Genomic DNA, 13,689 nt, shown 5'->3' with positions numbered 1-13,689 from the left:
TGAAGGGGGTTTGCAAGTCGCTTGGCCAATTTCTTGAAATTCGGCCTTGGCGTCTTCATACTAATCCCTAGAGTTTGAGGATTAATAAATACCTTGACGTCGTAGTCGGGAATTCCTTGGTTGCCGTCGAGGGTAAGCAGCTCGTAGCGATTCGCCAGGGGGACTGCCCAGTGCCGAGACGCGTTGGCAGGGTCAGCCTTGGTTGTAACTTGAATTTCTTCAAGTTGGTTGTCTTCAGTCGGCACAGGAAAAAGACGAGCCTTGATTTTCTTGTGCCAGATTGAAGGGGGGTTCTTGGACGTAGTCAGGGACTGAGCCATCACTGGCGGGGCTGGCGACGCCGTCAGCACTTGTTGCTGCGATGGTGGGGTGTTTGCCTTGGTAGGACGCTCGGGAAATTTGTGCCGCTTCCCCTTGAGACTGGGCGGCACAAATTCGATGAGCGCTGAGAACTGGTGCACAACAAATGTCGGCAGCTAAAATGATCTCGCGTAGCGGCTCATCTTCCTTGTGCTGAGACCAAAGGAAACCGGGCACTTGCTTGGAGTTGAAAATTACCTTGAGCGAGTTGGAGTGCAAAGTTCCTGCCGAAATAGTTGGGAAAACCGACATCGGAGAGCAACCGCGATTTTCGAAAAAGTCGAAAACGTCCAGGGGGGTGATAGCCGTGGGCACGCGGTGGAGCTGGACCCAGTAAAATTGCCCAATCAATGATGGGGCGTGAATAATGTGGTCATAGCCACAAATATTCACAACCAGGTTGCGCAAAAGTCCGCTGATTTCCAGGTTGTTGGTGAAAAGTTGCACACCTTTGCCACGCACCATGGCAAAGCCAAACAAATGGGGTCTTGCCGTAAGCCAGGCTGGGTCAGAGAACTCAAAAAGCGAGTTCATGATGACCTCCAGTGGAAAGGCTTGAGTAAGGTTGGCCGCGGGGATCCAAAACTCTTGAGAGTCTTCCCTGGCACAAGGGGAAGACGGAACAAGAGCGCGACGTTCTTGCGGCGACGCCTGGAGCGCTTGAAGAATTAATTCTTCAGGGAGAGCGTTAGCGGCACGTTGGTGGGTGGTATACCATTCGCGCCGCCAGGTGTCGACGTTCGGTGGTGGGGTCTTCGTGGCAGAAGCAGCCCCCGCATAAGAACGGCCAATAACCGGCTTTTTTGAGCGGCCAGCAGGGCTGTCGGCAGGTTGAGCGGGGGTGGGGGGGTCCAGACGGGGATATGTTGAAGATACTTCCATTCCCAATGAGGACGGAAGTAAGTTCAACAAATCGCCGTCTGGAATATCCAGCTGGCCAGAGACAGAAGGGTCTTGACCAGCGGGAGCGGCAAGAGAAGCAGCACAAAGAGCCGGCAGACCAGGAGTATCGGCTTGTCCGGCTTCTGCGAGCACACCCATGTCAATGTCCATAGAAAAATCCAGTGAACGTGACGGTGGGTGCGCTCGCAGGCGTTTCGACGGAGCAGGCCCTGCATTGTCGCAGGGAAGTTCAGACGATACGAGTTGCTGGGCAAGGTTTTTAAGCACATGAGACTTCTAGCCAATCATGCCGCGGCGGACGATTTTGTATATAAAACCTCACGACCGTTCAACTTGGACGAGGACTTTTTTCCAATAGTTGGACGATCTGGAGAAATACCCTTGCAATCAATTCTTTTCCGACTTTAAATACGAGACGTAACTTCTCTTTCTCTCAGTGAGATCTATCGATATTACGTCTCATTTCACTAAAGTTTGTAAATTTGAAGTCATAATGGTTCAACAAATTTTGGGAAATGCTGAAAGATTATAGAACAATCTGCACACTCTGAAACTCCCTTTGCTGTGTCTAAAGGCAATCGGGCCACAAATCGTGGATAAAAATATAACCTTGTATAGGTCAGTGTTGAATCGTTCTATGTTCAAGTTCATCGATTCTAGCCACTTATGTGCAGCCGCAATAAAATGTGTCTGGGCACATCACCGATGACAACGCTGGACAAGATAGCCGTTCTCCTCACATATTGGTTCACCTGTTGCCGCCGCGGCAATGAGAAAAGTGTCTTTATTCTGAAACACACCAACATTAGAGGTATGTCTAAACTTTAACAATTTATTGGTTGAGTTTGCTAATTCGTCAAACAACTTCAAAAAACGATAAATACCGCTGCCCAGTTATCAGTACTAAGTTTTGGGAACTTAGTACTGTACTGTTAACTGCAACACTGACTCGAGACTATCTAAACATCAAAGATTATTCAGTTTTTTAGTTTGCTAATTTGGATCAATCAACTTTTTCAGCAGCGATGAGAGTTGTTTTTGCTCGTTCCTCCTGAAATCTTGATCATTGTGTTCAAAGTTTAGGCGCTGCATGTGATCGGCATAGCCTTCCTCGTTCTGTTTGCTCTCAAATCCAAGTCTTTTCACAGAGTTGTTCACTCTGTCCCTCTTGGAGGACACCCATATCGCTGATAACAACGGTGCCAACCTCTTAATCGGTCTTTTCTCCGTATCTACACAGGATTTCTCGCCAGCCAGCGCCAACTCGTCCAACCACTATATTTCGCTGTCGCGTTTCGTGTGCGGTGTTTCTGAATGTCAACCCGACTCCCAACTATTTATTGCTTGACCTTCACAAAGTTGTCTTTCGGTCCTTCAACACCAGACGCATACGTGCAGATGGTGCTGTCTCGATCTAAGTCCTTCAGCACCCTGTCGCATCGGGCTTGGCAACTCGGTCGGTGATGCTGGGGTCGTACTCCTTCAACGCAAGGGATGCCTGCGTAGTCGTCGTCATGAGCCGTCACCCAGCGCCGAAAGATCACCAGTACATCTTCGTACACTGTCAACGCTGGCTCCCAAGAAGATTCAGTGTCTTCCAGTCCGAGCCACTTGACTTGCACCTGCCAGGTGCCGTCGTGGATACGCAAGCAAGTCTTCGAGCTGCTCGACATAAATAGCCGTCGTCTCCAAACGCGATCTGTGCCGCCTGATCTTCGCCCAAGTCACGGTAGCCTTTGCAATACATGCGTACGAGGCAGGCATGATGCAACCACGTCGTAGCAGGTGAGATGAGCCATTGGACTTCCATAAAATGGTCGGAAATCACCTTGGCAACACGATACGGTCCATTGCAGCGAAGTGTCAATTTTCGTGGATGCTGCGTCGCCCGTGCCACCAATACAAAATCACCAAGCGCAAACTTCGCAAGTTGGGTGGATTGTTATCGGTTACGGCGCTTGCTCCTTCGCGTGTTTCGACGATGCGATATCCGCAATTCGTTTGTGCATCACGATGAGCGCTTCTGCTAAGTTGTCTATGTGCTCTTTCGCTGCGCGTTGACTCAATCGATTGTGGCCGGCTCTACACCACCCTGTCGAACAAGAGCTGTCAGCGGAGGTGATGATGACAATGCCGTGAAGGCAGTTATTGGTGCCACGCCGCCGAGTCGGTCAGCAGGTTGTTGGTTTAGGGCTGACTGGACCATAGGCAGCAAACTTGGCCATTCCGAACTCTTCATTCGCACTTCGCTGCACAATGTTTCCAACTGACGTACAATGAGGTGGTTCATCACCTTGACACTGCCATTCGCCCAAGGGCAATGAGGGGTGACAAGGTGGTTATGCGCCCCCATCGATCGGCGCAACTTGTCCACGATTTCGTTTTTGAATGAGAGCTACAATCCAAACCCAGAGCTTAGGTACGCCGAACAAAGTGAACCATTCCATCAGTGCTTCGGTCGTCGCCAGAGCCGTCGCCGTAGCGCTTGCATGCAAACGGATAAATACGTTTATGTCGTCTTTGATCACCAAGACGTACTTGTCGCTAGAGACGGCGCGAGGGAGTGTAATCCAATCTAAGTGGATCAGTTCGTTTGGGGCTGTTGCATACAGTGTCTCTCCCCATGGTCGTGGCACCACGTCGCCGTCGACTATCATACAGTGCAAACATTCGCGAACAAATTCCGCAACGTCACGCGCCAAACTTTCCATTCAAACATGGATGCTACACATGCAGTTGTCGCCTCAATGCGACGGTGGCTGGCGTGGGCAATTACGCATAGGCTCATCTGCCGGTCCAACGCATCGTCTGGAATCCAAATCTTGGACGTCTTCGTCACGAAACATTGCTTGACTTCGCCCAAGTCGTACAGGCTTCACTGTCGCGTAAGCATGCTGAACTTGCAGGATTTCATCAACAAAGCACCACGAGAAATCCGTCGATTTCAAAGCGACACCAGCCCCAACTTGGAAATTCGTGCTGCTAGCTCATCAAGGCGTGGGCTTCCCCATCGGCTGAGAAGATCTGCCCACAAATTGTCTTCTCCAGACACACGCTCAATCACATACGGAAACGTCGACATCGTGAGAGCCCAACGTCGTAGGTTGTGGGCCTGGTACTTGGCCATACCCGTGCTCGATGCCAGCGGGTTGAACATGTACACAAGGTTGCGCTGGTCGGTAAACAGTCGGAAACCTCCCGGGCGTATCTGGAGGTACTCCAGACGTTTACAAGACTCGAACACCTCAAACGCTTCTTTTTCCACGATCGGCCAGCGATCGTGGAAAAAGAAGCCTCCACTCAAAAACGCCAAAGGTTCGTGGCGCAGCTCTGGCGCAGGCAGTGCCAACTCCTCGCCCGATACTGGCTTAGCGATTGCCCCCCAAAACTTCTCGCTTGCGTCAGTGTATAGGTACACCATCTTTTCGGGATCAGGGTGGGCCAACGGAACCAAACGACGCAGCGTTAACTTGACTTCGTCGAAACACTTCAGGTGATTGCCGCACCATCCCACGGAACTGAAAAGTACCCGCGCAAGAGTCGTTTTTTTGTGAGTCGTCGGCTTTTGCAGCAATGTCGACAAGCTTCGCCAGAGGTGCAACCAATTCGGTGTACATTGGGATGTTCGCACGCATCCAATTTGTTGCACACAGAAATTCCTGTAATTCAGCTGCCGTCTGCGGTGGATGAGGTCGCAAAGACCCTGGACCCGGTCAAGAACGTGTACGACACCTCGGAAATTTCTTTTCCACACCAGATTGTCTTTGTCGTGTAAAACGCACACAAGAGAACGTACGCTTGGCATATTTCAATTACGCGTCGCAGCAGCAGCAGATCCTCAGTAGTGGCGGCGTATCCCAACAGGTCGTCAAGCCAGCCTACGATACTGTGCATCAAGAAATCCCAAATAGCTCGTGAACAACACCTTGGAAGTAGACTACCGCGTCGGACCGTCCCATCAGGACACGGGTCGGTGTGACGACACCAAGTGGCCTCTTGAAAGAATAATACTCCTGCGAGTCGAGGTGGAGAGGCGGTTGCCAATAACTTTTCATCCAGTCCAATGTAAAAACGACCTTCGAGCCTTGCAGAACTGACATAGTGATCTCATGATTGGGCATGGGCCACGACATTGGTTCCATGCATGCATTGATTGGCCAAGTCGATCGTCATGCGGAGGTCACCTGGGACCAACCTCGGAACGATTCTTGGCGCTGCTGCCCAGCGTGATCGTGTGTTGCGGCAAACTAGACCAGATACTTCCAAATCCCGCACGTGCTGTTCCAAAAATGCCATATGCGTCGGGGGATAACTTCGCAGGCCAGACTTCACAGCGTTGCTCCCAGCTTCACATGAACCTTGAACGGCTCGACTCACACAGGGGGTCGCGACCAAAGTTGACAGGAAACACATCCTCACAGTGGCGGGCGTCATCGAGGGGACTTTTACTCCTTCGTGTGAAAAAAAATGCTACGATAGACTTGGAATACGTCAAACGAATCTCCATCGCGCGCTGGTTCGAACCGTGCAATCAAATAATCATGAAACACAATACCTTGCAAAATATTCTGCTCCACAGTTGTGAATGAATGTCCAAATGCATCGTATGTTTCTATTTCCTTCTATTTGTGATTGTTGGAGGCGTTCTGAGACATACAATATTTGACAAGGTTGCGTGTTTATGCCCGTGGCTCCTATAAAGTTTCAGGTCAAGGAAAAATTGATAATGGATGCACGTTGTGAACTTTTTCCAAAAGTTTATAGTTTTTGTTGAAGTCCCCTCGATGCCGCCCACCACTGTCAATAGCATCGCTTGAAGTTCGCTCACATGCTCGGGCACCATACCTTCCGTGATGCAGCGTCGACCTTGGACGCTAGGAGGGATTTCACTTGCGCCGTGTCAGCCGATCCACTGAGGTCAGGTCTTGCGTAGCACATCCCTTCGTCCTCGTCGATGTCGTCGTCTACATGGCCGAACCGCAGCGTCCGATGCATAACTGTGCTTGGCATCACCCTTGACTCCTCCGAATAATTCCAGACAGCGTATTTCTGTCGCGAGTTTTGAGCAAAGCTTGGTCGGTATATCCAAGTATCTTCATAACGGGCAAACCCAGCTCAGCTCGACTGCTGGAACCGTCTCATCGACCCATAGCAGCCCGCGAAGCAACAGCGGACCATAGGCTGTTTGAAACTCTATGCGTCTCGGGCGAACTTGTTTGGTCACCTTGATGGGACGACTGTCCTTTCCATAGCGCTGAAGGTTGATCGATCCCATCTCGAACATCTCCGACGATGCACCAACTGCTAGCAGCGCCGACACAAGCCCGCCGGACGCCACCTTCAGATCCGCTCCGGAGTTTAGCAGTGATGCGCTCACTGACACGACGCCGTTCACCACAGTAAGGAAACGTTCTCTACCAGATGTAGCGGTCGCGTTGCGAATCGTCGCGACACGACTATCTTGGGACTTCCACGAGGTGTCCCCGCGCCGTTGCGCCAGTGTTTTGGCATGGCTCTTCACGAAAGCTGCAGCTTCGTCCTTGGCCACCGCAGGACAGTTCCGCACTCTATGGTCAGGTGACTTACACTTCAGGCAACCACCTCGGGGATACAACTCGGCTGAGTCGGACGGCGTCGAGCTTCAGCTCACCGACTGCCGCCTCGACAGGAGTCCACCCGGCCTTGTAGCTCCTTTGCCGCTTTGCGTCGTCTTTGGCGCGTCGGGAGTGACGCTCGGCTTCGATTCTTCTTCGTAACCGACGTAACGCTCGTGACCGACTGCAAACTCGCACAGCTATCGCACAATGCAGTAAACATTCTTTTTCAACGCTTTGTTCCGTGCAAACGTCATCTACGCCGCCACCGCTCGATGCAATGTCGTCGGTTTGATGTCATCCACAATAATCTTGACGATGGCAGCGCTCTCTTCCCGAATCACCCAATCTTGACAGTTGCGACGGATGGCCGATGACATGCCGTCCAGCATGCCGATGCGCGGATCGGCGTCGGTGATGGACATGTCGAATACTACCACCGCCTTGATTTGTCTCTTCAGGGAATCTAACGCTAGCGGGTCCACCTGGTACGCCAACATGAACCATGCGAAACATTCGTCGTCCATCACATCTTCTGGATCCTTTCCCGTGTCCCATTCAGCGATACGTTGCTTTGTCGCGGGCTCGGTACACGCGCGTACGGGCATGATAAACGGACGCACCCCATTGGCTGTTAAAGCATTTGTTTGGCTGATGTAGAGGTTGTACGCCGCCATGACATACGTCTCTCTTCACTTTGTAGATTCCTTGAACAAAGGGCTCTTTGGCAAGGCAGGCGCGTTTTGCAGAACTCCGTCACCTTCACCCATATCGTCGTCTTCTTTTGACGCAACTGGGTAGCCGGGCCACCTGTGTGTCTCGAGGAACGACCTCTTCGTGAATAATAATACTTCGTCAACCTCGGCAGGTTATACCGACCCTTGGGCGAACAGAACAAACGTTCCACCCTTGCTCTTGCTCGGGGCCGGCATTGACCGTCGTCCTGCTTCATGTCTAGTAACGTCCGGATTGGCTGATTGGTTCGAACGAGAGCGAGGGCGCCCTGATCCCGCTTCGTCGCCGTCGTTCCGTGGCAGCTCCATGCCGAGTTGAAATACAGCCCCACTCGTGGGGGCCTCCATGCATCTTGCTTGCTAGCTTGTCCAAAGATAGGTAAAGAAATCTTTGTTGTCTGCGCCGACACTCAAAGTCAGGTACCGAGCTCTCGTCGGTAGACTCGATTACAATCCAAAAGTGACTGCCTTCAATGCGGGCCGTGGGGCAAACCTCTACCCTACTTTGCATTCACTCTGTCTCACACGCATTCCTGCACGTGAGACCCGAACTGAGGTTAGGCCGAGGACACCTGCACCCAAGTTGCAGTGACTTTGCCGTGTCCAACCTCATATGGGCAAAGCCTGTCGACTTCCTTTAGATGTGCGTCGTCCATCCCCTCAGTCTAAAGGACTGTTTCTTGTCCTTGCGTCCCACGCACTCCACTTGACAACTTTGCTCTGCTTTTGTTATGAAAGTCCGCAGGGAAAACGAGCTTCTCCAGTCCAATTTCCTACTTGATCGACCTTCGAAGCATTTCAAATCCGAAGTTTAACGTCGGGAATTTGGATTCACGAACTTGCAAAATTGGCCACTCCACGCTACATTGAAACCTGGAAAAAACCGACACGGTTTCATCCTGAAAATGCATGGTGGTCAAATAAAATCAATTAAAATTCAATGAGCTAGTACAACTTGATTGGCTATAACTAGTAGAATTTCATTCAGTCAATCACAGTTCTTCTTCTATCTGCACCACAATTGGTCAAAAAGGATGCCAATTATGAAATGATATTGAAATATACAGGCTTTAGTACTTCCTCTGTTCGACTTTACTAGCGACATTTCACTTTCGAATGACCCCCAAAAATAATGACTTGTCCAAATTCGATGAGTCATATCATGTTCGAAAGAGGATGAAAAATTAGAGGGGGTGTCTATTGACTGCAAGGCGCGCAAGTGAAGTTTTACCCCCGAAAATTCACTTCGTCAAACCGCCTCACGAAAATTTTTATAAATCCAAAATTCATTTTATAAAACTACGGGACCTGTTGGCATCGCTAACATGGAAACGGCGCGAGTCGGCCGCGAGCTGACGTATGAACGAAAGATGGATGTTGTACGGCGACTCCAACATTTCGTGAAGTTCGGCAAGCTTGCGCATGGTGCAATCAACGTAACGGCGGCAGCAATGAAGCTGCACAGGTCCACCGTGGCCAAGGTCTGGAACCAGTTCAAGTGCGACACGATGACTCCACGCAAGAGCGGTCGAGTCGGCCGCAAGGCTGTCTACGACAGTTCAGAGGTCATAATCCATGTTCGCCAGCTGCCCGAAAGCCAGCGCACCACTCTTCGCGACATGTCGGAGGCCACTGGCATCCCCGTTGGAACGCTCCACCGCTGTCTCAAGCAAGGAATCCTGCAACGCCGCTCGTCTCGCTTAAAGCCGCTGCTCACGGATGAGAACAAACGAGAACGCCTCGCATTTTGCCGCTCGCACTTCGCGCTCGCGGATTCCGCCGGACAAGCCGGTCTTCCCGAAACCCCGCGCCATGACCCTGAAACCGAACGTGAGTGCTGTGACCTTTGGGACGTTGTACACTTGGATGAGAAGTGGTTCAACGCAGACAAGGATCAACGGAAGATTTACCTGACTCCGGGCGAAACTCTCAGTCGGCGGGCGTGCAAGAGCAAGCGTTTCATTCCCAAAGTAATGTTCCTGGCGGCCGTCGCGCGTCCTAGGTATGATGAGGAGCGTGGTGTCATGTTCAACGGGAAGATCGGAATGTGGCCTGCTGTTAAGCGCTTACCTGCTGTCCGTGGCTCACGCAACCGTCCGGCGGGTACGCTGGTGACTACGTTGGTCAATGTCGATGCTGTTCTGTACCGCGACTTCGTCATCACCCGTGTCCTACCTGCGATCATGGCGAAGTTTCCCAGTCGGAACAAGCACGTCCTCCTACAGCACGACAACGCAACCCCCCACGGTGCCATCACGAACGAGATCCTTGCGCACTTCTCGCGGGACGGCTGGACCTTTGCTGTCCGCCGGCAGCCGCCGAACAGCCCTGATCTCAACGTTCTTGACTTGGGCATTTTTGCTTCCATTCAGTCCCTACAATACAAGACCGTCAGTCGCACCGTGGACGATGTCATTTGTGCGACGTTGGATGCGTTCGACGTGCTTGAAATCGAGAAGTTGGAGAATGTGTTCCTCACCTTTCAGGCAGTGATGAGACTTGTCATTGAACACAATGGGGACAACCAGTTTCGTCTTCCCCATTTGGGAAAGGATGCATTGAGACGTGTAGGTGCCTTGATGGCGAATGTTTCGTGCCCTGTGTCGCTGCTCACCTAAGTTGATGCAATTTCAACCGTGCGTTTTAAGCCAATAACATGCATGCATTTTATAGTTCGCCAATCACTTGTTAATGTCACCAGTAATGCGGAAAAAGTCGTTTTCAAAATGTCGTTAGTAAAGTCGAACAGAGGAAGTATTTATTAAAACATATCATGTTTTGGAGGTGGTCGGTTTTTTAGGGGTGTCGGCTTTTCCGAGGTTCACTGTACCCGACCATTTTCGTATCCACTGACTGCCACGGTTCCCAAACGCTTAGCAATATGATTGGTTAAAAAGCACATACACTTGCCCATGATTCGCCCTCGAGGACTGAAACACACGCGATTGGGTGAAAGTGCTCTTACAATCATGGCAGTTGTTCGGATTACGGATAAAATGCTTCATTATTCGGAGTTTCCGTAAAATGACTTCAAAAGGCAGAAAGAGCATCTATTGGCTGCAATCCAGCCAATATCGAACGGCATTGGCGATTTCAAAAACTCAAAGAGGGGGAAACCACGGCGGTAAGAAGCACGGCGGCCTGACCCCCACCGCATGAGACTCCTCTCTAGGAACGACAGTGACCATGCAACGTGAAGAAATGAACGACGAACAAAACCCCAACCTGCACCTTCAGCAGCTTCAACTGCAGCAGCAACAACTTCAGCAGCAGCAAATGCAGTTGCATGCGTTCTGGCAATCTCAAATCCACGAGATATCCCAGATCGACCCCGAAGTGCAAGACTTCAAGACACATCAACTCCCTCTTGCCCGCATCAAGAAGATCATGAAGTCCGACGAGGACGTTCGCGTACGTTCCACCGTGACTGTCGTTGACGCCATGACGAGATGATGAACTCGAGTAGATGATCAGTGCAGAAGCTCCAGTGTTGTTTGCCAAAGCGTGTGAAATGTTCATTCTGGAGTTGAGTCTGCGGGCATGGATCCACACTGAAGAGAACAAGCGACGCACTTTGCAACGCAATGATATCGCGATGGCGATCACCAAGACAGATACGTTTGACTTCCTCATCGACATTGTTCCGCGCGAGGATATCAAGCTGCCCGGCAAAAAAGTAAGCACACATTATCTCCTCCCATATACCTTCTCACGCGACACCAGGAAGGCTCGATGGACCCTCAAATTGTGTACCAACAGCAACTGCAGCAACAACAAGCGGCAATGCTCCATCAATTCATGCAATCTCAAGCCGGCGCGAACCCTTCAATTTGGCCCCCTCAGCAACTGCAGATGATGCAGCATTATCAACAACAGCTCCAAGGGATGCAGCCGTCCTCGGCGGAAGGCACGCAGCAGGCGGGTCAACAACAACAGCAGCAAGGGCAGAACCAGTCGCGCGGCGTCGACGTCTAACTTGGCCACGTGTTCCAGTCCGTTCGGGGTCGTGCCATAGTGTTGTGTATTTCATATATCAAAATAGTGCTCAACGGATGCTGTCTCACAGCGCGTGCTTGTCCAAGTGCGCGACCGCCTTGGACTGCCTCAGTTTGGCATATTGGTACGCTCCAACGCCCCCAAGCTACGCACAGCAACATGTGAGTACGCAGCCCCGCGGGAGACGATGGATGGACGTACGGCAAGCGACATCCCCACGGCAGACACTCCCGTCATGCTGTTGCCAAAGTACACAATTGCGCTCACAACGATCACGACGCGCTTGAGCGTACTCATGATGGAGTACGTGAGCTCCGACACTTTACCCAGCAGCTACAGCACCGATGGAGGTCCGTCACATGAAGGAAGAACGACGGCCAGCCGCACGCACCAGCATCGACGACAGGCTCGAGATGAACTGACAAATGCTGCACACGATGATGAGAGTGTATGGGACTCTGCCAGACGGGACCACGTTAAAAGCGACAAGGGTGAATGGACGTACTGGCCAGGCACCATCGGCGCCGCGTTCCCAAACAAGATGACGGGGCTGTTGACGACGATGCAGAGGAGGCCATTGTAAAAGTGTAGCTGGGGTTGCAAATCGCGTCAGACGAGAGATATCAAGACCGTGCTTACGTTGACGCTGTCGGCCACGACGCCATGCCGCAGCAGATACTTTGCATACATGCTCTGCGCAGGTGTCAGTGACGCCGCGCGTCGTATGCATCCTTCTTGGCGTACCTGCATTACGCCAAACAAGGACGAAGACACGGCGCAAACGAGCCCGACCATGGCAAACTCCTGTATTCGACCAAACGAGGGGTGGACGACGGAATACATGGCGGCGGGAGAGCATCGTACGTTGATCTGGACTTCCGACATGGACGCCATCGCTACGCCGACCACAATGGGCGCGAGCGACAGGCAGATGGGGGTCGCGTGGGTCGTTCGATACACGAGATACGCCAAGACCACGTTAAAGAGCGGCGTCGACGCCTGGGTTCAAGTTGAGCAGCGCGCGATGGCAGGAAGATGAACCTTGCACGTGTGCGTGAGGGCCACTGGCACTTTACTGTAGCTCCAGTACGTGAGAAGCTTGGACGAAATCGCGAGGACGCTCAAGGGCACCAAGTGCACCAGCCTACAACGTCATCGTGAGCGGGCCCGAGTGTGTTGGGCTACTTACGTGGATGGCTTCATGGGCTGGAGGAACCACATTTTGTACTTTGACCTGGCAGGAACAGAGAAAATGGCCGCTGTGTCGGCCCGCGTGCGTGAGACAATGACCACACGAGGAGCCGTGCGGACGCACCGTCGAAGATGGTCCCCATGACGAGGTGGCACACTGTCAAGAGCTCTGCCGACATCCCATGCTCCTTGATCAGCGACTTGTTGATCAAGGTCGCGCTCGTTGAGAACGTGTACCAACAGAGCATGTAAAACACGGCCTGGAGAGCGAGTCACGTGTCGAGTATGCAGGCGACTATCGTACTTGGCATGGGTTGTCCGAGGACCAGCTGGACGACCGCAGCCGCGTCACCGGCATGACCGAGTCATACGCGCCGACCTTTGCGCTCTCGTGGCGGGGCGCCGTGGACAGCCCAAGGATCTTGGTCATGGCGATGGCGGCAACCAACGATGCGATAGTTCAAGGGGTCGTGAAACGAATGCTTCGACGTCGTGTTCGAAATTCCTTCGAACTTCGACCACGCCGCTCGCTGCTTTGTACGCAGCCACCCACGCGAGCGAGTCTCGATCGCGCCGCCGTCGGTCCCCAACCATGTGCCGCGACGTCCCGTCCACCCCGCCATGTTGCGTCCTCCCCAAGGGGAAGGTCTGCACAGAAATTGGTCGGCCGCCGAACAAGGAGTCGCCCGTCGACACTGTGTGTTTGTATCGTGGTTTGTCAGCAAGTTACACCTCACTAGCCGATCATGAATGTAACGAGCTCCCTCTGACAAGGACTGGTCACCTCGGGAGCTGCTCGTGCTTGTTCCTACTACACGACACAAATATCACCTGTGGGAGTTGATCGGTGCGTATTGGACAGAACTCATGTCGCGCCGTCCCGGCGAGTGTGCTGTCCCGCGCAGTGCTGT

At 52.3% G+C, this 13,689-nt stretch overlaps 4 protein-coding genes across 6 annotated transcripts; 1 reads left to right on the top strand and 3 right to left on the bottom strand.

Moving 5' to 3' along the window:
- Positions 1–234: 234 nt before the first annotated feature.
- On the bottom strand, positions 235–1,413 carry H310_02628 (hypothetical protein; the record flags this gene model as incomplete). Its single annotated transcript, XM_008866201.1, has 1 exon — positions 235–1,413. The coding sequence occupies one exon, from the start codon at positions 1,411–1,413 to the stop codon at positions 235–237; it is 1,179 nt and encodes a 392-aa protein (XP_008864423.1).
- Positions 1,414–2,686: 1,273 nt separating this feature from the next.
- Positions 2,687–7,465, bottom strand: H310_02627 (hypothetical protein; the record flags this gene model as incomplete). Its single annotated transcript, XM_008866200.1, has 11 exons — positions 2,687–2,761; positions 3,509–3,563; positions 4,332–4,737; positions 4,793–4,922; positions 4,966–5,141; positions 5,448–5,733; positions 6,109–6,312; positions 6,374–6,639; positions 6,682–6,830; positions 6,918–7,057; positions 7,127–7,465. The coding sequence occupies 11 exons, from the start codon at positions 7,463–7,465 to the stop codon at positions 2,687–2,689; spliced, it is 2,226 nt and encodes a 741-aa protein (XP_008864422.1).
- A 3,207-nt stretch (positions 7,466–10,672) lies between these two features.
- H310_02626 lies at positions 10,673–11,757 on the top strand. Of its 2 annotated transcripts, XM_008866199.1 has the most exons (4): positions 10,673–10,715; positions 10,764–11,002; positions 11,058–11,267; positions 11,315–11,757. In XM_008866199.1, exons 2-4 carry the CDS (start codon positions 10,778–10,780, stop codon positions 11,564–11,566), a joined length of 687 nt encoding a protein of 228 aa, XP_008864421.1. In that variant the 5' UTR covers positions 10,673–10,715; positions 10,764–10,777; the 3' UTR covers positions 11,567–11,757. The 2 variants fall into 2 exon arrangements, with proteins under 2 accessions (XP_008864421.1, XP_008864420.1); XM_008866198.1 differs by having other exon boundaries at positions 10,673–11,002.
- On the bottom strand, positions 11,552–13,259 carry H310_02625. 2 transcript variants are annotated; one of them, XM_008866197.1, is made up of 11 exons: positions 13,083–13,259; positions 12,903–13,038; positions 12,777–12,846; positions 12,629–12,731; positions 12,452–12,586; positions 12,332–12,391; positions 12,227–12,280; positions 12,093–12,178; positions 11,979–12,045; positions 11,789–11,920; positions 11,552–11,732 (listed from the first exon to the last, which is right to left on the bottom strand). In XM_008866197.1, exons 1-11 carry the CDS (start codon positions 13,206–13,208, stop codon positions 11,652–11,654), a joined length of 1,050 nt encoding a protein of 349 aa, XP_008864419.1. In that variant the 5' UTR covers positions 13,209–13,259; the 3' UTR covers positions 11,552–11,651. The 2 variants fall into 2 exon arrangements, with proteins under 2 accessions (XP_008864419.1, XP_008864418.1); XM_008866196.1 differs by having other exon boundaries at positions 12,332–12,586.
- Between the last annotated feature and the right edge of the window lie 430 nt (positions 13,260–13,689).

This window comes from Aphanomyces invadans (assembly GCF_000520115.1).
Source record: "Aphanomyces invadans strain NJM9701 unplaced genomic scaffold supercont1.4, whole genome shotgun sequence".
Taxonomy (NCBI): Eukaryota; Oomycota; class Saprolegniomycetes; order Saprolegniales; family Verrucalvaceae; genus Aphanomyces; species Aphanomyces invadans.
This window is presented reverse-complemented; position numbering and strand designations above follow the sequence as displayed.